Here is a 25,467-nt window from a genome sequence, read left to right on the forward strand (position 1 = left end):
ATTTCTGTTGTTTTTCCCTCTCTCTCTCTCTCTACTTTTTCCAGAGTTCCTTTGTTTCTTTCTCTCTCTTTTTCTTGGCCTCTGCGGTCTCTATGCTTTCCATTGCTTTATTCGGGTCGATTACAGTCGCGGACGTGGCTTAACTAAGTCCACCACCTTGAAAGGACAAGTAATATTAAAGTTGATGTGGACCCGGATTGCACCCAAAGCATATTGTTGCTTACGTACATTAGGTCAAAATCCAGTTAATCCAAGTTTACACAAATCAAGAGCTCAAACCCCATTAAAGTAATAATAAAATAATAAACCTTTCAAATAAACCTTCATCTAAGCATTCACAAAACAATAAATTTTCAAATTCCTTATAATGTTTAAAAACTAGTATGGCAGTGCACATGTTCAATTTGATAATCTAAAATGGGTACACTCAGCATATTATAATAAAAGATAAAATATTAAATATTCAGAGGGCTTATTTTTGTATTGACTACCGAACTCGATAAAGAAATGTGTGTTAGTTTTATTTTTCTCAAGAAGTTGGGTAGAAGTGTAGATTCGAATAAAATTTGAAACCGGACACATTCTTTCAATGCATAGAAAGACCACGTGAGTGTTTCGTTTGCATAACATTCAAAAGCACCACGCCTTTTTCTTGGATTTCCCACTTAAAGAAAACCCATCTTCTTCTCCCCATCCCAATCTTCGGCTTCATCAGAAATAGATCTCTATCTACTGTCCATAACCCCAGTGTCCAGCACAAATTCTCTCTCTCCACCCTGTGACCTAAATCCCCCTCTCTCTCTCTCTCTCTCCATGGTACCATCTCTCCCAGCGTATAAAATCTCGCGCAAGCCAGGACTCGCCACCCTTGGATGGTTTGACTAAGCGATCTTAAAAACAAAATTCTAAAATCTATAAAAATAATATATTATTTTTAAATTATTAAAATCTATAAAAATTAAAAAATTATTTTAATATATTTTCATATTTTCTATAAAAAAATATTTTGGCCATGTATACTTATTTTTATATTTTTCCTTTTTAAAAAATTATTTCTAGAATACCCCCTCTTAATTTTTTAAGATCCATTTTCCACTATTTTTTTAAAACTTATTTAGATGTATTTTGTTTAATTTTACTTTAATAATATTTTTCCTCTTTTTTTTGGTAAATTTTTATATTTTTAACTTTTTTATACTTTTTAGTTTATCAAGAGACAAGGTTGTTTCGTGTTGGAAAACCCTCAAATCGATCATCTTGGCCTTGAGATTTATAAACATGGAAAAAGAGAGATTTCTAATAAAAAAAATAGTTCACCTTCTAACACGCTATCTGGACCGTCCATTTTCAAGATTTACCAGATTGATCGTTCCCATTTCCGGAACTTAGAACTTTATATAATTGGGAAGAAGCAATAGATTTTCATATCATCTCAAGGCTAGGCTTTGTGGCAGCAAAAAAAGTATTTTCATCATAGTTCGTACTTCAATAGTATACGGTTGACACCTTATACAAACCTCACGCTAGATTGTCTCATGAGTCAAAATAACGAAACAATGGAACTTCTCTCCCAACCACACATACAATACACCGTATCTCGTTATCCTGATCAACAGCGTTCTCTTCCCTCCTATATCTCTCTACGGTCCCATCTCTAGTAATTATGATAAAAGGACATGGAACGATCTACTCAACGTTAAATTTGATCTCCGCTGCGATATATTTTGAGGTTTCGTGAGTCTTACTCTTTACGAATTCATTACTCAGACGATCAGATGTTTCATTTTCGAGCTAAATAAAATCTATTAAATTTTCGAGCTAAATGAAATCTTTCATTTAATGGATGTGTGTTTATTTCATCTCATATTCAAGCTAAATAAAATCTTTCATTTAATAAATGTATGTTTATTTCATCTCATATTTCTCTTCGGTTATTTAATGGATGTACTAAAACAGGCACCCAATAATTTAATTCCTTTACAGCATCCTTCCATAAGAAACTGCAAGCTTTCTTAACTACAAAACCCAAAAAAAATTGCAACTTGTTTTTGTGAAACTTGCATGCAATAATATTTGATAAAATAAAAATAAGTTCAGAAAAGTATAGAATTTTACAAGAAAAAATGAGCAGTGAATGAAATACATTAAGCTTTGGGTTAGGGAAATGAAAGTAAAGTAATATATGTTCAAAAAACAAAAAAATGAAAGTAAAGTAATACAGTAATGACAGGTAATATGAGTCTTAAACAAACTAAATTTGAACAGCGTATGGAGAAATTATTTCGGGTAAGTTCGTATTTTAGGTAATTGTTTTAAGTCCGTGTGTAATTTATTTTTTTGTTTTTTACAGGTGTTCATCCATTCAGATTTTAAAATTCTGTATCTTTTTGAGCAATACTCAAACGCTCTTTGTTTACTCGATAACGAAAGATCCGTCGATCAAAACCACGAACCCTAATTCAGAAAATACCTCCTTCCAGCTTTGAATTGCAAAAGCAATGAAATATATCGCATTTATCTGACTAAGAATTTAAAATCATCTAAATCTCTGACGCTCGCATCTGATTTTAAGGCAATCCACGCTCAATAATAGATAAAAGCCCAAAAAATAGTGATATGGAGACGCGATTAAAGAACAGGGCAAGCAAGCCTCATCGATCGCCATTAAAGAACAGAGACAAAAGAAGATGCCAAATACAGAGAGAGAGAGAGTGGAATGCACGATCTTCTTACATGGTGTTTAGAGAAATAGAAGAGAGAGATAGGTAGCAAGCATGACACACTTACTGGTGTGAATGGAGATCTCCTGGCTGAATCGCTCCTACGTTGCATGAGCTGGGTCGACGACCATGGCGGGCATCACGTGAAGGTGGAAATTAGGGTTTTCTCGAGGTTAAAACGAAGGTCTCGAGCTCTCTGTCACTTGGAAAAAGCAAACTGTAAAAAAATGACAAACAACGGCGGCCTCATAGCAGCATTTATGTGGTAGGGTTTCGCTTATTCCCGACGTCGTCACGCCTGAAAAAACAAATTGGGGCTCCGGCGGGAGGTCTCGAAATGACGGAAAAGGTCCCTATCAAACCACAGATATGACGGTGGTGGCCGCATGGGTGTATAATGAGTCCTTAACTCACTGGGGGTAATTAGCGAAATTTCGTAGAATTTCGGGGAGATATAGTTTTTGGTCGCCGGAGAGAGTGAAATACCGGTTGACTTTGTTAGAACTTGTGTTTGGAATCATGGGATAAGGACCGGATGCAAGTGAAATAATATTATGCACGAGACCACGTGGCGGTAGAGGACGTGAGACTACTAAATAATAGTATTTTGACTTTCAGAGCTTTATAATATAAAGGAGGACCCGCTTTCTATACAAACCCGCGTATAGAAATAGATCTATTTTTTAGATGGATTTTAAGATTTAATTTTTAAAGGTTTTATATCCGCCTCTTAATAAATCTATTCTTGAGATGGATTTCAAGGTTTATTTTTTAAATATATGTAATTTTTAACATAAAGATCATAAATATGAAAAAATAAATAAATTTTAAAAATTAAAAATAACAATTTTAATAGTAAAACATTTGGATTTTTATTGTTTTTAGATAGAACATCTATCTTTAAAATGGATGTTTTACTCATTTTGGACCGTACACGTAAAAGTGCGGCCCAGTCCGCATGAAACAATTTTCTTATGAAGAATATTTTTTGAGAGCTGTGATTAAATAAAAAATAATTAAGATTTAGTCAAGTGTGAAAAGAATACACGCTGAAACAAAATTTATGAAAATATTTAGGAAGAGACCATTTACTCTAAAAATAAATAAACAAATCATTTACCTTTTGTACTTACTTTGTGATATAAGTCATGAACCTTTTTGTTAATCAAATTTTAAATTTGAGAATCGTGAGTTTGTCATTCACTAGATTCAAAGTTCAAAAACAAAATTGAACTTTATGATACACCCAAGCCATCGAATTTGACATTCAATTCAATGACTAGTGACAATTGTAATCCCCTTGTAACAAAGATAAATAGTCTCATAGTATACAATCCTTTGAAATAAAATATGGCGAATTTTGACGATCTTTAGACCTAGGCTGCTCAACACCACCAGCTAGCTCGTCAATTTTTGAAACACGGTACTAATAACTCCTTCATCAAATTAATGTTTTTAAGCTATGCATTTCGGCACTTAAGTGTCGAACCACACCATAACATCCCATGTTTGATGCTTATCCATGTCTAAAAAATTAGCAAAAAGGAAAAATTGGAGCATCTACGAGATCTAATATTCGAATCTCATCAATGACTAACCAAAAAAATACAAAATGTATGAACTAAAAAAATGGAGGATGCTTTTAAAAAGTCTCGAACAGGGGATTATAATTTTCTCATTTCATTTTTTTTTTTTTTTTCTTGTAGAGAGTTTCTTAGTTTTAATTTTTTTTAGATGCCATTTTCCATTATTTTCTATTTTTTTACTTTTTTTATTAAACTTTTTTGGTGATAGCTGCCATTATGGCAACAACAACAACGACTATCACAACCCCTGAGGGTGATTTTTTCATGTAGAATTCAAACTTCAATTCATGTGTGGATGTCACTGACCCTTCATATTTACTAGCGAGTGGCACGATGTTCCAACTGATACATTGGATAAAAATTAGGGATTGTATAATATAAGATTATTCATTTATGTAAAGTCACAATTGCTCTTAGCCATCAGATGTCAAAATTGGTGACTTGGGGCATGTCATGAAGATTGAGATTGTTTTTTGAACTTTGAGTTTAATCGATGATACTCTTACAACCACCCGATTTGAAATTTGACTACTAAGAGTAATTGTAACCTCTTTGTACAAAAAACAAATAGTCTCTTTTGTATACTTTTCTTTTTTTTGTATACTTTTCTTTTTTTTCAATATAAAAGAATCCAGTAGAATTGAAGAACCAAATCGAGAACTAGTTGAGTCGGCTCAATTTGGCTTGTGACCAATTCAGCCCATTGATTCACTTTTTAAGATTGGTCTAACTGGTAAACGAGGTGGATTGTGTTAAGTAAACGGCCAACGTAAAACTTTGTCGAAACTTTCCATTCACCTTTTAAAACACTGAACCTTCCAAAAACCAAATAATTAATTGTGTAAAAAATGGATTTTTCCAAATATCTAAGAGGATTGTGTAATTTTGCACTATTTATTAGAATATATTGCATATATAAATTCCAATACTTTATTTATTTATTTATTTTACTTGTGTTTTTATATTTCATTTTTTTCAAGGAATTATTATTCCTAAGCAAGCCCCTGAGAGGGCTTAGTTGATCCATGATTGATGTTTCATCACTTTTTTTTTTTTCGTTTGTTTCGAGAAACATATCAATCATTTCCAATTCTTTATTTTTCTATCAATTATTTTTTCCTAGCGAGATGTATGGATCCATCTATATATATATATATATATATATATATATATATATATATATATATATATATATATATATGTTTTTTTTTTTTTTTTTTTTCGAGAAACATATCAATCATTTCCAAATCTTTATTTTTCTATCAATTATTTTTTCCGAGCGAGATGTATGGATCTATATATATATATATTCATGGATTAACGAAAATGTGCAGACCAAGATGAAGTTGTTAAGATATAGATATCTCGTATTAGTATTATGTTAGAATATGGATATCTCATGTTAGTATTAATTAATACTTCATTACTGATACATATCACTATATCTCTTGATAAGATTAGGTGGTGTCTATCTATAACCATTGATATTTATCTTTAACTGTTACTGACCGTATATTTATACGGAGTCTTGTATATTATTGAGTAATTAATAAAGAGAGAATTCTCTGCAGTATTATGAAATAATCTTCTATGGGGGCCTAAAGTCCAAATATACATAAATACAATTTCAAACATGGTATCGAAGCAAGGTTCACGATTTAGTATTTCGTCTCTCAAGCATCGAGCCTTTGTTTCCAGTTTCCCTTATTGATGAAGCCTTCAATTTTATTGCGACTCTCTATCTAACAGCTGCCACACCCTCTCTCATGTTGTCAAGTCTTGTTTCATATACGTTCCTAAAATTTCAATCACCGCCTTTCAATACCAACACCGTCTTTTTGTTGCACCACCTACAAAGACTTGGAGCCGCTTCTGAAGTAGGGTAAGAGGCTCTTGCTTATCTTTTACAGTTCTCAAGCTCTTGGTGGCCACTAGAATGCCCACAAGAGAGAGAGAGAGAACGCTCTTCGAGGCCCATGCCCAGTTTTTGGACTCACAGCCCCTGTTTTGGGTATATAGGACGACTATATGATACACAAGTCGTGTATGGTTCAGCTTATGTTGAAAAGGTCGTGTATGGTGGGGCGGCAGGGGTGGTTGATGGAGTAACGGCCGGTGATCGGGAGGCTTTTCTCTGTAGAAGGCAGCCGTGCAAGGGGGACGTAGCCAGATTTGGTGGAGAGTTCGGGCGCTATGTGGTGATTCGGAGGATGTTGCTCGGGTATTTTGGGGAGCAAGAGTGAAGCGTCCGAGTGTAGCACCTCATCTCGTTCTTGCTCATTCGAGTTCGGGCGCTATGTGGCGATTCGGAGGATGTTGCCCATGTATTTTGGGGAGCGAGAGTGAAGCATCTGAATGTAGCACCTCATCCCATTCTTGCTCCTTCCTTCTTTGTTTCTCTCTCTAAAAAATGTTCTATGCTCATTCCCTGGCTTTCCTTTCTTAATCAGTGCAATATCCCTTGAATAGTCTAGGTGCCCTTGCCTTTTTTAATGGTTGAATACAACTTGCAAAAGTCATGCACTTGCCTTTTTTAATGGTTGAATACTACTTGCAAAAGTCATACACTTCGGAAAGATTTTGTTGTAAGCCTTTTTTATTACCCTCTTTGCAAAAGTGACAATGCACCAATAAGCACATGTGACCGACCTCTGTTTTCAGTTGTTATGATCCATGAAACCCTCAATCTGATTGCACCTCTATGTTCATTTGGCATCAAAACTCGGGTACCATTGCTGCCATGCTACCCTCTAATGCCGGACTGTTTGAGCATGGCCTCTGAAAACGGCCGATCTGCCCCATCAACAGCTACCACATCATGTTATCGACTCTCTGATTTGTTTTTGGCCTCTGAAAACGGCCGATCTGCCCCATCAACAGCTACCACATCATGTTATCGACTCTCTGATTTGTTTTGGATCATACTGCTCTGAACTTCGAATCTAAGGTCCAACTGTGCTTGTTGATCTGCCACTAATTCTTGTTGGCTCTTTCAAGTACCTCCTGTTTGATGATTGAATTTCTCGATCTTATTTTATAATCAAGTTATCCGTTACTTGATCATGTTTAATTATTGATTTTTTAGTTACTCAATCCTATTGGATTATGGAATTTTCTACTACTCCATGTTTGATGATCGTGTTTTCCGTTACTCGATACTGTTTGATGATCATATTTTCCGTTATTTGATCTTGTCTGATGATCAAGTTTTTCATTACTCGATCCCATTTATTCATGAGGCCATCTGTTATGTTATTGATCTTGCTGTTGATCGAGTTTTTCATTACTCAATTCAGGGTGTTCCTGAGGCTGTCTGTTCTGCTACGGTTTTTTTATGCTTGTTGTTCAAGCAATTGTGCTTGTTGGTCAAGCAATATGTGCTTATTGTCCAAGCAATCTGAAGATCACTACTAGTTTTAGGTAACTTTAATATTGTTCAAACTCTAACTGCTGTAACTTTAATATTGTTCAAACTCCAACTGCTTTGTATCAAAGTATCTTGAGTTTGAGGGGGAGTGTTTGAATATGGATATCGTTAATTAGTAATAATTAACATTTCATTACTGATACATATCAGTATATCTCTTGATAAGATTAGGATATGTATCATACTGATACATATTAGTAAGTACGGATATTCATCCGTATGGATACATATCTCTTGATAAGATTAGGTGATGTCTATCTATAACCATTGATATTTATCTTTAACTGTTACTAGTCGTATATTTATATGGAGTCTTGTATATTCTTGATTAATCAATAAAAAAAGATTTCTCTGCAGCATTCTGAAATAATCTTCCAAGGGGGCCTATGGCCCAAATATACAGAAATACAATTTCTAATAGAAGCTTGGCTGAAACTAAGTGGAGGTCTGAACCGACTAATGCTGAAGAATCAACAGATGAGTTGTAGCTAGGGGTAAAGCATTGTTTAAGTACGGGCCATGAGATTGGTACCAAATCGAGGCAAACTCTAAATACTAGATATGACCCCAAAATAACAAGGGTAAAGGTCGGTCAGTGAGACGATGGGGAATAAACTTCATTGTCAAGACGGAAACAACCCGGATCATCAGCTAATGCCCCCAAATGACTATTCAAGAAGTAGGGGTACAGAGACGGCCAAGAGGTTTGCCTAGAAGCAGCCGCCCTTGTGTTTTAATATCATCCATTTTGATAGAACTAGTAGATTTGTTCATTGATTTAGGGTGGGCCGTGGATGCAATTAAATATGTACAACAACCTAGTAGAAGAAGTATTCTTTAGTTGGAAAACTTTCTATTGAATTTCTCAACCTTGAAATATATGGATATAAAGAAATATAAAGAATTTCAAGTATATTGTCAAAAATAAAATAAAAATAAAAAGAATTTCATGTCCTAAAAATATTACATATTGTAACAAAGTATTTGGAGTGTCTACTTTTAAGATTTTCAGGATTTACATATCAACTTCATTTGTACTATATTTAAATTGTTTAATTTCATAATTAGAGTTGAACATAAATTTTCAGGTCAATTTTTCTAACACCGAAAACAACATCTTCTAACAAAAAAGATGTGTATGTTACCTGTATAATAGGGTGGGCATGTATACAAACCTCGCACAAGCAGCCTTTGTTTTTTTCTCTTTTTCCTTTGGGCAGGCCCATGGTTGGACTAAAACCTGGGTTTTTATAGATCCAAAGATTTGATACTTTAACCTTACTTGTGGCTTCTTTCGTTGTGGTGGATGGACAATATAGCATCGGTCACTAAATTGTTTGAAAGTCGAATGTAAACAATGGTTTCTTCTGGCTCATAAAAAACCTCAACTAATTCCAACATGGTGGGGTAGGAATGCAATAAAAAAATCATTTTAAGAAGACAAAATTGGTCGATTAGGGTCAAGGAACTCCTCTATACGCCACCAATTACCTAGAGATAGACATGTAATTTTATGTTTACTAGTTCACTCGAGAATTCGATTTCTTTCATTTTTAAGGTGCTACCAAGGCCACTTCTAATAGCAGTGATTTAATAATAGATCGGTGACGAAGATCGGGCATTGTACAAATCGGTTTGGAATGGTGAATCGACAATTTGGATCGTCGTTTTACTATGTGAAAAAAATAGTAAACCGGTAAAAAACACGTGCAAAATAGTAAACACGCCAAAAACTGCTCCGGATCGGTGAATCGGCATTTTTACTGTAGCAAAACACCATTTGTACTATAGCAAAATACCATTTTACTGTAGCAAATCGTCAATTCTCTTCTAGACCTAAACAATTTCCTATATATTGATATAATCCGTACCAACCGGTTGTTTTTTAAATCACTGTCTAATAAGGGGGGGAAAGAGAGACGGGACCGAGCATGTCAACTTACAAAAGCAATGTTTATCATTATTTTTGACAATATTACTTAATTTTATTGCTACAAAGAAGATTTCCCATGAAATCAAGCTATAATCCATCAATTGCACAAGATTTTGTAAAACCACACCAACTAAGCTAAACCAACAGCCACAAAAGCAATGTTTATTCTCTTCCGGTGTAAAGTTGATTATTCTAACTATTATATTACAGCTGCACGATGCCCACGATTAGCTAAATTTAGTGGAGTTTAATAACAATTTTTAGATTTATTCTCTCCTCTTCAGAATTTCAACTACTTCCAAGATTTAATGGATTTAGATTCAAAAATTTTATGTATACTAAGCACTATTGGAAACCATGATTCAGGAATGGAACACGGCCTTGGGCTGAGCCTAAGTAGAGCCGAGTAATTCAGGCTAAGACGGGCATTATCAAGCCTAAAAGCGTTAAAAAATGAAATAAATATTTACAAAAATATGAAAAACATGTTTAAAGTAAAATTAAACAAAACATATCTAATTGAGTTTAAAAAGTAGTAAAACAATATATTTTGAAAGAAATCAATTTGATATCGGGGTATTTTAGAAATAATCTAAAAAAGAAGAAAAAATGTAAAATAAATATTCATGGTCAAACAATTTCCAATCTATAAAAAAAATAGAGAAACATATTATAAACAAATTTATTTTTTTTTTGAATTTTTTTGTATTCTAAAAAATATTAATAGCTTTGAGCTTGACCACCAAACTCAGAATAATCGGGCTCATCAGGGTGGCAAACCCGAGTTACTTTGGCGAGAGTGACTCGCCCTGGTAGTCGAGCATCGATTTTAACAATACCGATATGGAGCATATACTAGTGAGATTTAGAGAATAACTACTAAACAAAGGAAAGATTCATATATTATTGAACTTATTCTAACTAAAGAAAGACAGGATTCCTATATTATTAAACTTACTTTAAACCTCGTTCTATATACACAAGAACGAATAAACTTAGGAATAAATAAATAAATAAAATACGACGACTTATTTTTTAAAATTAGGCCCAATTTTTAGACCCATCCCCAGATTCAGGTCGGATCTAGCCATCAAGTCCTGGGTCGGGTTCGGGTCCATTGCCACCCCCTGGGTGGATCATGAGCACATTCCGATATAAATAATGTCTGAGTTGGTTTCACAAGATCTGCATCCAATATAATACAGCAAAATAACATGAGTTGGTATCACTAACTCTATTCCTTGTAACTTCCAACTAAAGACACGCAAGTAAGGATGCCAAATCTATTCCTTGTAATTTCCTACTAAAGACACAGAAGTAAGGTGCCAAATTCAGGAGTTATAATATGCTATTAAAAATCGCACTCCAAACTTTATGTTACTTAAATGACATGGAGTTAAATTAAAATAAGACGGTCTTTGAAATTGAAGCCCAGATAAGTTAAATCCACCACTAAACATTTGAAATATTAGGAAATACAAAGTGATGAACAAAGAAAAGAAAAGAAGAGAAAACAGTTGCTCCAAGTTTGACTAAGGCAAGAAGCATAGCAAAAAAATTTATCCTAAGATCATCCCATGGATAAAAAAAAGGATAAAAGAGGACATACATGCTTGAAAATAATATAAAATTCATACGTAACTTCAAAATTATTGGGTGGACCAGGTTATAGTTCACATGCACCAACAGTTGGGTGTGTGTTTTAATTTTTTTTTTATAGATTAGATAGTTACATTTTGAAAGTGTTAATTGGGGTGGTTAGCAGTAGGAATGGATACCATGACGTGGTAATTGGGTGGGTGTGGGGATGCTACCACCACGTACCCTGACCCCTTTCCTACTGTTGGTTGTATTGACTAGAAGAAGAAAAAACGACATTCTTGACCTATTTTCAATTTAAATGTGTTAAGGATGAAGTTTCTATAAGGCCTAATCTTTATGAAAATAAAATAAAACCTCACCTCAAATCGCACTTTCGAGAATAGAAATATTCATGATGGATCTAAAATCAATTTCCAACACCGACAATAAATTTTGAAATTAAAAAAATGGTACATATCTTATGGATCTATTAACACTTATTTTTAGGGTGAAATGGACCGTCTAGATAATTTATTATAACATACACTATATTTAGAGCCTTAAATCTAGTTTTTTTTTTTACAATTATAATGTTCAAGCCAAGATGATCGATGTAAAGGTTTTCCAAAGCTTGAATTATGAGATGAGGTTTTACTTATTTTTATAGGGCTGCAGCCCTATCAAATCATTTTCCTTTAAATGTACAATGCATAGATTTTCTTTTCTTTTTTTTCTTTTTTTTTTAAGAGATGACCTCGTTAATTTGTGAATATTGTCTTTGAACCCAAAATTTGTGGGGTCTGAGATCTCCATCCTTCTTTGAAAGCTCTAAAAACTGTTAAATCCCTAGTATTTGGGGTTGCTCATTGTAAATAACAGTCTGTCTCTCTATATTTTTTAAGCCCCATTGCAAATGGATGAGACATCTCCTGGGTGGGGCCCACATCTTTCACTCTGGCCACACGCAACGTGGTTTGACGGTGGAGATGCGTCTACAGCATGTAAAACATGGTACACCGATTGCCCAGTATGATCATTCTTCGGATAAACTTGAAACTGGTGGTCCCTGGCGTTTTAGAAAGCACGAGGAAAGTTGAGAGGATTGGCATTATACTCATTGATTAGGACCACTTTGAAAGCCATACATAAAGTTCTAATTAGAAACTTCTGCTCTAATCTTTCCCTCTTTGATCATATATGGAACGATTGATTGTCTCTGTGTTGTGTGTCTTTCGTGGACCTTTCTCATGCATTTATTGAGGACCACCAAACCCCACATTATAGCAACCACAATAAAAATAAGTTTTTAGATAGAAAACAAGTACACCAATTTAGAATGCAGCAATTGTTACGATAATTCCACCAAGGTGATGCATCTTATTGGGTCCCCACATGAAATCATTTGCTTTTGCATTTATCTAAGGGTGCGGATTGTATAGAGTCTAGGCTCTAAACAATCAAATTAGAGCCTACCTTCAAATAGTGTGGAGAAATGTGGTTTCAATACTAGCAATCTTTGTGATGGCCTTCAAATATATTTTCGTCTTTATTTATAAAGTTTAAAACTTTAAAAACAGTATAGATCGATAGATCTATGAAAACTTTAAAATCTTGAACCTTGATGGTCAAAAAATACATTACAAAATACCCTATTTCCAAAACTTGAAATCCATTTTTTTTTCATGTCTATGCATCTTGATGTCGAGATGATCAATTTGACGATATTTGGGCATCAAAACAACCTCTTCTAGTGAAAATTTTGAGGTAGGCTCAAATTTGATTGTTTAGAGCCTCGGCTCTATATAAACTTTTCCCTTCATCTAAATATAATTTCAATGGAAGAGGTTGGTAGGGCTGTCGGTTCTTTTATAACATAGGGCTCTGGCTTCCTAAAGTCCCAGTTCAAATCTCTCGAGAAGCATATATTTGTGCCGGGGAAAAGTACAAAACTAATTGTTTCAGCCTTGACAACCACAGATTTGCAGAGAAAATGACTCTTAAGCCCTAAAAACAGTTTATTTTTGTAATACGTTATCAAGACCGTTCAATTTTAATTCTGATACGTCTACTTACAAACCATTTATGAAACTTCAAATTCCATAATTATATAGAAATAAATTTTTAGGTCAACTATTTGGGGACTTTGTGTCTATTCAATGATGCTCTTACGGCCACCCATTTTGAAATTTAAGGGACAATAATGACTATGAGCTCCATGTACAATAGATAAATGGTCTAGTTGTAGGCAATAATGACTCGTATGTGAATGGAAACCTTACATCTTTTAGGAATCAGGGTTAAAACTACCCTAAAAGAAGAAAAAAAACAAATAGAGGACCTTGAAAATTCTTTAGGTGTTTAATTTCTATTTTGTTTGGGTTGTATTGCTTGGGCGCCTTATAATAAGGAAAGTTAGAGTCACATGGCTCCTTTGTATCTCATTGATGGCCTTTTGCATCTGCTAGTTGTTGCCATTGATGATGGCAACTCCATATACTACGTTACTCATTTGATGACACCGGCAGGGTAAAATTTTTTGATGGTCCGCATTTACCTAACCTTTCTTGTTAATTTTAAGATTTGATTGTCATTTCAATTACAATCTCATATGTTTTATTTTAGGCGTAGCCGACTCCAAATAGTTGGTATAAGGCTTAAATGATGATGCTTCATTTTAGACGTCGAATAAAAAAAACAAAGAATGCCAAATTGTGTTCCTGTAGGATCATGTTGCATGTTTGCTCCTTCATGTTATTCTAAAGTTTTGGGATAGTTTGAGCACATTGGTATCTCCATTAAAAACATAAATTAGATATTGAGCTCCTAAACACTTCGACCAGACCACTAAAGAATAAGACAATCTCTATTCAATACGAGGAAATTGTTTTCAAGCACGTTTGTAGGGTTTTTTCTTAAGCTGGTCGTGACCCTGCGTATTCTTAGGCAGAGATCTTACCTGAGGAGGAGCATATAATGTTCAGGCTTATAAGATACACTAGTTTTTGGATTCACATGACAAAGAGAGAGAAAAACTCTCATGCCCTATATGGTAACTGATAAAACAAAAAAGCTTCATGTTTTTTTTTTTAGGAAAAGTTTATATAGAGCCGAGGTTCTAAACAATCAAATTTGAGCTTATCTAAAAACTTTCATTAGAATAGGTTGTTTTGATGCCCAAATGTCTTCAAATTGATCATCTTGACATCAAGATGCATGGACATGAGAAAAAAAAAGAGATTTCACGTTTTGAAAATAATATATTTTGTAATGCATTTTTGGACCATTAATTTTCAAGTTTTCATAGATATGTCGATCTACACTATTTTTTAAGCTTTAAAGTTTATAAATAAATGTGAAAATATATTTTAAAGCTATCACAAAAATTTTCAATAGTGAAACCACATTTCTCGCCAGTATTTGAAGGTAGACTCTAATTTGATTATTTAGAGCCTAGGCTCTATACAAACTGCACCCTTTCTTTTTTAGGGTAAAAACATGTTATCTCAGTTATCACATCACATTTTTAACTATTTGGAAATGGCAAAAGGAAAGCTTCTATGTTCCCCCTACAGCATAGAATTTATATCCTCCCTCTACCATCCAGCCGTTCATTTTTTATCAACAGAGCCACTCACCGTTTGATCTTAGGTCCGACATCTTAAAGTATTTTATTTTTAGTTTTTTTAATACAATTGTTCTAAAAATAAAATTTGGTATGTGTCATCTTCTCATTGAGGTACACCTATAAAAAATATTAACAATAATTTTTCAATAACAAATAATGACCAAAATACCCCTTAAAAATTTCAGGGGTGTTTTGGTCATTTTTATTGAAAATGTAGTTTTTATATCTTTCATTAGTGCAAGTTTAATAGAAGAATGGATGTCCAAAATTTGGTGGCAGAACAGTTTATAGAAAAAAAAAGATTAAAAATAAAATAGTGTAGAAATGTGACATTATGATTAAGACAATCTTAACCCTCAATTAAAAAATGGACGTTTGGATAAGAAAGAAGATATAACTTCTATGTTGTAGGGGAAACATATAAAGCTTTCCTATGACAAAAAGCGTGAAAATACATTTCTCCACATTTTCACACTTTTTTCAATTTTGAAGAAAATTGTAGCGGGCTTCTAATTTCTTAGAAAAAGGGGAGAAAGTGAGACCCCCCTCATCTCCCTTTTATTCCTTCAACCTCTTGATCTCTCTACCCTCTCAATCTCTCTTTGCCCACGCTTTTTCTGATTTTCACAAACAAGTTACCAAAACAAGGATTATCAACTTCTAACACGAGTTTTCTATTTTTCTCGAACTTCAATTTCTTATAGATTTTTTTTTTGACAAGTGTTATCAATTATTATTGTAAATCAACAAAGCAACAACATCAATCACTCATTACATCATTTAAAAATGCAAAGGACTCCATGGACACACCCCCTTTTTCAAGCCTGTCCGCCAAAACATTCGACTCCCTAAAAACATGCTGAAACGATAAGTGCAACTCTACTTCTAACTTCACCACTTGTACCCAAACAGAATGTAACAGCCAAGGAACACGCTGCTCCTTATTACACCTGCTCACATTTAGAGAATCTCCCTCCACGATGACTAGCAACCCCAAGTTTAGACCTTTTAAAAATAATCAAACCTCTGAGCAACGCAGTAAACTCGGCACAGTTGGCAATAGCAACCCTGATAGGACCAGCAAAGGCACATAGAATAGATCCCGACGAATCACGAATCGCTCCTCCAATCCTTGCAGAACCCGGGTTCCTTACAGAACTTCCATCAAAATTAAGCTTAAGGTAGCCCAAATTCGGAGGAATCCAATGATCCCCTGGCCTAGACTTGATTTTCTTGAAATACAGTGAGGATGCCAACTTATTTCGCACATCATACTGAGAAATACCTCTCCCTTCCTCTAACACAAACATCCAACACCAGCTCGTGTGCAAAATGCGTTGTAATACCCTACCACAAGATATACTCACACCCTCAAAAGCATGTCTATTTCGCTCTTTTTATGATTCCCAGCAAATCGCTCATTTGATAATATGCCAAAATCTAATCCCCAATTTAGGTAATCCCAAAAAGATAAGTTGAGAAATAACACCCAACATACTTTGTGGCATTACCACAGCCACCCCAACCATCCCAAAAAAGTAGCTCTAGATAAGAGAGGCAAAACGGCAATGAACAAGCAAATGTGAGATAGACTCTCCATCCTCCTTCACATAAGACACATTTGGCAAAATCTTCCCTCTCTTGATTAGGTTATCCACTATTAGGACTTTATTTTGGCCTGCCAACCACATAAAGCATTGCACTTTGTGAGGAATGGGCCACTTCCAAATTTGTGCTATCTGAAGTAAGGACCACCTAAAACGATCATGGAATAGCAGGGAATACATGCCTCTTACCAAAAACACCTCATCTTTACTGTGCTCCCAAATGGCCTCATCTTCAATGGAATTACACAACACCACCAACTGTAACTACTGCCAGAGACTTGCGATATCTGCAGCAAAACTTTCAGAAACTCTATTATAGGGAAACTGAATACACCAAGACACCTGCTCCCCCAAACTCTGATACAACTCCATTAGCATAGCATTATGTGAGGTAGTCTTAGCAAAGATATCAGGGAAAGACACCTTCAAAGGGATATCCCTTAGCCACTTATGGTGCCAAAAAGAAACCTTGGAACCATTCCCTACACACCATCTAATATCTCTCACAATATAGGACTTGCACAAGAAGATATCCTTCCAAAAACTCAATCTCAAAGCGCTTCCTCGACCACCTCCAATCCAAGTACCATTGCTAGCTCCACCACCAACTCATTGTTACAGTTCACACCCGCCATAGAAGTTTTGGCCACATTCACCTTTAAGCCTATACCCATCTCACATCACTTAAGAAATCTCCCAAGGAATTCGATATAGTCCTTTTTTGCCTCTGAAAAGATCATAGTATCATCCGCATACTGAAGATGGGAAATAGAGGGACCATCATAACCAACCTGAAACCCAACAAAGTGACCTCTATTAACTACATTAGATACCATTAAGCTGAAGCATTCCGCATAAATGGTAAATAAAAAAAGGGACAACGGATCTCCTTGGTGGAGACCTCTTGACGACTTGAAAAAACCTCTAAGGCAACCATCAATAATAATCGAGAAATGTGCGGAGGAAAGATAACCATAGATCCACTTTCACCAATGCACACCAAACCCCATAGACCTAAGGATTTCCAGCAAGATGCTCCACTCTACTCTGTCATAAGCTTTCTAATAACCACCCTAGGCTCCTTGCTAAGACATCTCGAGTGTATACACTCTTAAGCAATTAACACACTATTCGTAATCAACCTATTATGAATGAAAGCACTTTGGGGCCCCATGATCACCTCTTTCAAGACCTTTTTCAACCGCAAAGCCAGCACCTTAGCCACAATCTTATACAAGCTAGTCAGTAAAGAAATGGGTCTAATATCTGTTAATTCCATAATAACAGATTTTTTCGGAATTAGGGCTATAAAAATTGCATTAACCCCTTTGAAAATTTCACCCCTAGCCAGAAAATCTTGAACCAACTCTAGCAGCTCCACCAACAACATTGACCAGAACCTATAGAAAAAGCATAAAGGAAAGCCGTCTGGACCTGAAGCCTTATCCCCTGCTAAAGAGAAAACAAGTACCTTTAGCTCTTCCATAGATACCTCAGCTTCCAATTGAGTTGCAAATACCTGAGAAAGAGCCTTGAAAGGAATACGAGCCATACATGGGGTAGCGTAAAGTTTTGACCAAAAGGCTTTACATATATGCTTAATAATCGCCAAGTTAAGACTGTCCACATCATCCCGTAAAATCCCTTGGATCATTAAACCTGAAAGATCATTCTGACGCCTACGGGCACTAGCAATAAAGTGGAAGAACTTGATATTTAAGTCTCCCTCCTTTAGTTATTTAACCTATGACCTCTGGCGCCAATAGATCTCCTCATTCATACGCAATTCAGATAATACATTAATCTTCACAAGTCATTCATTAGCAAGTGAAACAGAATAAACACCTCCACTTTGTATCTCCTGATCAAGCACCCTTATCTCTTCCAAGATACCATCAATTTTGAACTTCAATTGTTACTTATTTTCTTTCTTTCAGTCAATCAGTTTGTGTTTCATATATAATAACTGAAAATCCAAAGACCCAAAGGTAATCTCACCTTCCCAAGCTTTTCTAATGAGATCCACAACTCCTGTGTCATTTAGCCCTATCTCTAACCTGAAAGGCTTAGGTCCTCTCAAGCTAGTCACAGAACGAAAAAGGATTGGCATGTGGTCTGAAGATAGCCTAGGCAAGGCTAATACAAAGGCTAAAGGAAACCTTTCCAAGAAGTCATTAGAGACCAAAAACCTATCAATTTTGGTCATGATAAGATTTGTTGGGCGTTTATTGGTCCAAGTAAAAACAGCACCTAATAAGGGTAAATCCACAAGACTAAAATTTTGAATAAAACAGTTAAAGAGTCTCATCGATGAATTAATCCGACCACCTGAAGAAGACTCCTCAGGCCATCAAGTTTGATTGAAATCCCCCCCCCCCCCCCCCCCCACACACACACAAACCGGCACACAAAATAGCCAACCATCTATCCCCTTTAAGAACATCAAAACTATGTAGAATCTGCCGATTCGACAAAACCCAAAGCCCACCCAAGGCCCCCCCTTCAAAACAAATTGCACCAGAACCCCAAACTTCCCTAGCACCTTACACAGTTGGACTAGGAAGTTTGGTTTCCTGCAGATTAAGGACATTCGGTTTGTATTTCCTAACCAAAAATAAAACATCTTTTTTCCTACTCCCATCCCCTAAACCCCTAACATTCCAATTTAAAATTGACATCAGTAATGGTTTGAAGAAGAGCCTGGGCCCTCACCACAAAGCCCTTGATTATGCTTCTCTGGAACAACAACATCCTCATCATCCTAAGAAGTCGACTCACCAAAACTGTCAAGGATAGGATCTTCAGCGTTCAACTCCCTAATTACTACTGCATTCCTCGACCTCATTCTAGTATTGTATCTTGAAGCGCCTGCGGACTGCTTAAAATTCGATTTAAGCTCCATCATCTTCTTCCCTTTGTGACTGCAAGGCTCCGGGGTCTTCACAGAGGGCTGAACAAAAGTAGATTACTTTCCAATTCTCTACGTCTTCCCAACAGATTGAGGTCTAGGGACAACGCTCTCTGCCTGATTGGAGCTCTGCTTTTCCGCATCCGCAATCGCCTTCTTCTTCTCTTTGATGGCCTGGTACACCACAGAAATCGGGACCTCATAGTCCAGACCCATGTTGTCAAGGACCACCCGATAGATGTCCTCCTCATCCTCACTGTCCACCACCCTCTCACTGACCTTAACCTTGGACATAGTCAGGTCAATCGACTCCTGCAAGTTCTCAGACGTGCCCTCAGAGACCACCAGCTCTGTGCTCTCGAAACCCAGCAAAGAAAGTTCGACAATGAGATTGGCATTCGCTGTAACCACTAACGCGAAGTTAGGTTCACTGCACTCCTGCACATTGGCGACACTAGAACCCCCTTCCATGAACCCAACCTGCATTGTCGAGAGGTCCATCTCAACATCATAAGTAGGCATACAGGACTCCTCCCCAATGGCCACAACAGGATCCCCTGCCACAGCCCCTCCCTACAAAGCCAAAATGTCCTTCACTTCATCAAAATGTTCTTCAATCAACATCGAATGTTCTTCAACGAACAGAGGGTCGAAACGACACCTTTCCTCAGGAGGGATCATCTTCTTAGCACTAGCCCTGCTAGGAGAGACCTCAAACCATCGGCCATTAGCAGAGCACAAAAGAGAAGACCTGCTAATTGTTTAGAAGCCGCCTCCAGCAAAGAACCCAGCACCGTCTTTTGAACACATTCCTTTTCAGGCATTCGTAATCAATTTTTTGAAATTTGAATTCCCTGCCCCACAGAAATCCGGCGGCCCCAGAAATTTCGATCAGTCCCTGCTGGAAGAAGCTTCAAACGCCTCCCATGCACCTTCGTCCATCCCTCCCCAAGAAACTTCTCCTGAGTAAGATGGGACTTCTCCTGAGAATGATGGACCCTACTCGACTCTATAAGTGTATTGTTCTCAATCCATACATCAATTAAGAAAAGATCTTGACCCACCTGCAGATGAACTTGTCTTGCGCAAGGGACTTTCACCAAACGGAAAATTTGCACTCTAACAAAAGACACAAAGGGTCCCCTTAAAAGTTTATTATCAACAGCACGGAGCACTCCAAAGGAACTGACGACATCCTAAAAAACAGACCTATTCCATACATGTAAAGATATACCCCACAGGCGAACCCAGATTAACTTCACCTTCCTTTTCACGAACATTGAAGGATTCCATTCCAACAAGGTCATCAACGATCCACGAAGCCTATAAAAACATACCTTCCATGCTCAGGCAACCTCTTCATTAGACCTTAACACAAAAGCAACCCTACTCTTTCCTAATGAGAAAACATCAGGCGAGTTCGACAAACCCCAGCCACGTTGCTCCCAATCGTCCAGACCAAAAGTATCAACTAGTGGTAGGCAGAAAGAACCAACAATGATTTTCCTCGCCTTCTCTTCATGAGCCTTTAGATTACCAATCGAAATCTTCAAAACATCCGAAGAATGACCTACTTCCTGCGATCCTACCCCCTCCATCCAGAGAAGGCCTATACATATTGCATACAAAATATTCAACCGTTCGATATTCACAAGCCTATCCTTCTTTACATGTTTCTTATAGATTATCCACACAAAAAAAACAACTTAGTTATAAACAAGGGCCTTAGAGAGAATTATAGCACAGTGACATTAGCATGGCATCACTTATGCCATAAACATATAATATTATTTCCCCCATTAAAAACGAACTTAAAATGGGCCTATCGGAGTGGCTTGGACCCACGTAATATAAATATAAATATAAATATATATATATATATATATATATATATATATATATATATATATATATATATACAAATTAAATTAACCAGAACACCATGTTAACTTTTTTAAAAGCAACTAAAAAATCTCAAGTTGAATGCAACTTTGTCAAAAGTAACTAAATAATTTTTTTTGGGTTAATGATTTAATTAGCTGTACTACACTATACTTTTTCTCGTTAATTCTAGGAACGAAAATGGATTGGTAGGGCAATAGCCCTATCAAAATAAGTAAATCCTCACCTCATAACTTATAAAAAATTCTAACATTGGAAAACCTTTCCATCGAATCATCTCGACTTGAACATTATGGTTGTGAAAAAACGGTACGATTTCAAACTCCAAAAATAATTTATATTATAGCATATTACCTAGACCGTCTATTTTGCCTTGAAAATAAATGTTCACAAATCTACAAAGATCTTTTACCATTTTTTTATTTCCAAAATTTAAAGCCATTATAGAGCTTTCTGTTGATTTTGAAGCCATTATAGAGCTTTATAGAGCTTTCTGTTGCCGAAAGTACTTTCCAAATGATGATTTGAGGTAAGTCTTTATTTCATTTTTTCATAAAGCCTGCACCTTATATATAGACCTCATCCTTTTAGGGATGCTTAGTTGCTTCATGGAAAACCACCGCCCCTCAATTATGTTTTTTTTCCCATCACCCAACTTGTGTACCATATAAACACGCAAGCCCCTAGGCTCATAACTTCAATTGAATTTTGCAAAAAATGTTGTTTCTATACTTTTTTAATAAGAGATTGTCTACATAGAGAATATTTATCTTTTGTATATAAATGTCAAATTGAATGGTTTGAGACGAGTCACAAAGCCCGAGACACTCTTACAACCGCACATAGAAATTTTAGAACTTGGTCATATAAGGTATTATTGAGCAAAATTGTAAACGTCCCCGTGTTTGATAGTTAAAGTGCATTTATAAAAGAAAAGGATACCATGATAGCAACCATGCAGCAAAACAGTGTGCTAGCAGCTCCTCAGCAAAACTATGGCAACAGAAAACATTTTCCACCGTTCGTTGTTGACATTGGACGACCGTGGAATAGCTGCTACACCTAATTGCTCTCGTAGTATACAAACATCTATATTTATTGAAACCAAAAATGGTTTCTTTATAATAAAATCTCAACCAATTGCATATCAAAAAATATAAATCTGAACAAAATGTTTCCTAAACAAATGTATAAATACCTCCATTCAGCTGGTCATCTGCCATCTACAATGACATCCGAATCCGATATCGACATGGACCATGATGGGGACAATTGCAGGTCCCCAAAAGTCGGGTGGTCCTCACTAGGGCCCGGTCTCCAGGACCACACTGGGTCGGTAAAACCAAGCTTAGGTTCAGGCCTCAAAACAACTGAATCGCCATCGAGATCATCTGAACCAGGATCCTCAAGGGTCCGAACCACTTGTCTCATGGTCGGTCGAGTGCTAGGATTAGGACATGTACAGAGCAAACCTAGTCTCAGTAATTGATCGACCACTTCCTCATCCACTTCGCTTGAGCCACTGAGCCTAGGGTCCAGTGCACCGATCAGGTCGCCCTGCTCAAGCATACTCCAAACCCATTCGACCAGTGGCTCACACCCATCTTCTAAAGGCCTCCTCCCACAAACCACCTCTAGTATTAGGACTCCGAAGCTGAAAACATCGGTTTTCACCGATGCTTTCCCACTTCTTACCATCTCCGGTGCCATGTATCCGGCAGTCCCAACCACACGTGTGGTGTGTGCTAGTTGCCCATGCTCATACATTCTTGCCAGTCCAAAGTCACCTAGTTTTGCACACATATCTTCGTCTAGCATAACATTGCTGGCCTTAATGTCTCTATGCAAGATCCTAGCTTCCCAACCTTCATGAAGATACAACACCCCATCTGCCAGACCTTTCAAAACCCTGACCCTAGCAGCCCATCCCATGACTTCACCTCCCATGCCCTGAAAAATCCTGTTGTCTAAGCTCCCATTCTCCATGTAGTCATAGACCAAGATGAATTCCTTTGGGCTTTTGCACCAACCCCTTAATCCAACTAAGTTCCTATGCTTTAGCCGCCCTATACTTGAGACCTCAGCTGCAAATTCTCTAACCCCTTCTTGTGATTCATGGCTTACACACTTGATTGCCACCTCAGCCCTAGAACCTGCTAGGACACCCTTAAAAACCCTAGAATTCCCACCATTACCCAACAATTGGGTCTCACTAAAGTTTTTTGTGGCACTCAGTATGTCTTGATAGGGCACTCTATGAGGCCAATACTCAATCTCCCAGTCCTCAATACCCTCATCTTCTCCCCCTCTATTTCTCCTCTTTCTAAACCATAAGAATCCTATTATCAATATCAACCCAAAAACCACCAATCCCCCATTTGAGAGGCCCACAATAAAGGCCTTCGACCCAATCACCCCATTCTTTGCCTTCAACCTATAATCAGGCAAACCACTGGTGACCAACCCCTCACTTAGAGAGAAGTTTCTCTCACTAAAACTCCACCCCAATATCCTATGAGTCTCCACCCTCTGCCCTGTTGCAGCAGAGAAACCAACATAAGCCTCCTCATTAAAAACACTTGTTAAATTCAACTCAAGAGAGATCAAAGGCCAACCGGGTTTTCTCTGCCCTGCCAAAGCCATGGAAACATTCAATCTAGGCATTGAATTATTACCCCCAACATAGTAATAATCCACCCAAGCTTGGTAATTCTCGCCATTTTTCAAATCCATGCCTTCAAATTTCCCTGAATCCCATTTACCAGCAGAGTGGGAAGCCACTGAAGTGGCATTATTAACATCAACACCAACATGGTTATCGTCAATATCAGCGAGGTCTGGATTCTCGGAAGTGTCGAATTCGATCGCAAAGATGTGACTTTGAGGGGAGCGATCAGAGGTTTGATTGAAGAGGCCCAAGTATTCAGCGGGCGAAGTGAGTAAGAGAGCAGTGGTTGGAGCAAAAAAGAGCGCAATGCCATGGCCTGGTAAGAGGTCTTTATTCGGGGTAATGGAGAAGATGAAAGAGGTGGAGAAAGGAGATAGAAAGGGGCGAGTGGTTAGAGAGAGAGGGTAAAAGGCGTGGCCTATGGAGAAGGTGGTATCGTTCGTTAGGACAAGGCGGCCCGAAACGAGCTGAGAATCGCTTGATAATAAGAGGCTTGAGGAGTCGAAGTCATTGAAGAGGAATTCAAGGGGGGAGATTGGTTGCAGGAAAAGGGCTGAGAGGAGGAGGAAAGGGAGTTTAAGGAAGAGGTCCATTTGGGGGGGGAGGTCTACAGAGATAAAATGGCGGTCGGTGGGTTGCGAGGGAGAAGTTTGGAGGAGGCTCCTTTATGATAGGAGATCTAGAGAGAGAGTGGAGATAGGAGATCTAGAGAGAGAAAATGGTGGTGGGAGAGGATTGCATGATCACGCGGTCCACCCAACACTTGTACTAACGTTCTTTCTTTCATGCTGAAATGGACTTTGGTTGGTCACCTTAATGCACTTATGAAGCCCCATCTTTTCTTCCACCATTCCTACAAGGAAAAGACCCTTTGCAAAACTAATGGGCAATGCCTATCCCACTTGAGAATAACTATATAAAAAATACGATGAAATATGTAATGTTTATTATCCATACATTTCAAAAAACTAATAGAGGATGTTTCGTCATCTCAATCACAATAGGTATGGACATGAGAAAAAATAGATTTCAATTTCAAGTATTGAAAATAATGCATCTTGTAATGCATTTGTTAGACTGCTCTTTCTATATTTTTTTTAGCTTTAAATTTTATAATTAGATATAAAAATAAATTTTTCAGGCCATCACAAAAATTTTCAGTACTGAAACAACGACTTTCGACACTATTTGAAGGCATGCCTTACGATTGTTTAGGGCCTCAACCTTATACAAGCCACACCCTTTTAAATATGGAAAACTTTTATATGAGGGTGAGGCCCTAAACAATCAAATTAAGACACACCTAAAAAATTTACTTGATCTACACTATTTATACTCAAATCTATTATTTCAACCTCAAGATGTATAGGAATGAAAAAAAATGGATTTCAAGTCTTGAAGATAGTACAGTTTGTGAAGTATTTTTTGGACCTTTGATTTTCAAAATTTTCAAGTATTCATAGATCTACTCGATCTACACTCTTTTTAAGCTTTAAATTTTATAATTAGA

The 25,467-nt window shown here is 36.7% G+C and overlaps 1 protein-coding gene across 3 annotated transcripts; it reads right to left on the minus strand.

Annotated features, from left to right (window-relative positions):
- Positions 1–16,266: 16,266 nt before the first annotated feature.
- On the minus strand, positions 16,267–24,596 carry LOC18448912 (L-type lectin-domain containing receptor kinase VII.1). Of its 3 annotated transcripts, none has more exons than XM_006858967.3 (2): positions 22,488–24,596; positions 16,267–17,270 (listed from the first exon to the last, which is right to left on the minus strand). In XM_006858967.3, the coding sequence occupies exon 1, from the start codon at positions 24,548–24,550 to the stop codon at positions 22,502–22,504; it is 2,049 nt and encodes a 682-aa protein (XP_006859029.1). In that variant the 5' UTR covers positions 24,551–24,596; the 3' UTR covers positions 16,267–17,270; positions 22,488–22,501. The 3 variants fall into 3 exon arrangements, with proteins under 3 accessions (XP_006859029.1, XP_020532108.1, XP_020532109.1); XM_020676449.2 differs by lacking the exon at positions 16,267–17,270 and adding an exon at positions 18,893–20,996; XM_020676450.2 differs by lacking the exon at positions 16,267–17,270 and having other exon boundaries at positions 22,370–23,823; positions 23,905–24,596.
- Positions 24,597–25,467: the final 871 nt, after the last annotated feature.

The sequence above is a fragment of the Amborella trichopoda genome, chromosome 1 (assembly GCF_054954075.1).
Source record: "Amborella trichopoda isolate Santa Cruz 75 chromosome 1, AtrichopodaSantaCruz75HAP2 v2.0, whole genome shotgun sequence".
In the NCBI taxonomy this organism is placed as follows: Eukaryota; Viridiplantae; Streptophyta; class Magnoliopsida; order Amborellales; family Amborellaceae; genus Amborella; species Amborella trichopoda.

Bases quoted from the DNA above. Each gene is read 5' to 3' on its own strand.
- LOC18448912 (XM_006858967.3), bottom strand. From the start codon at position 24,550: ATGGACCTCTTCCTTAAACTCCCTTTCCTCCTCCTCTCAGCCCTTTTC.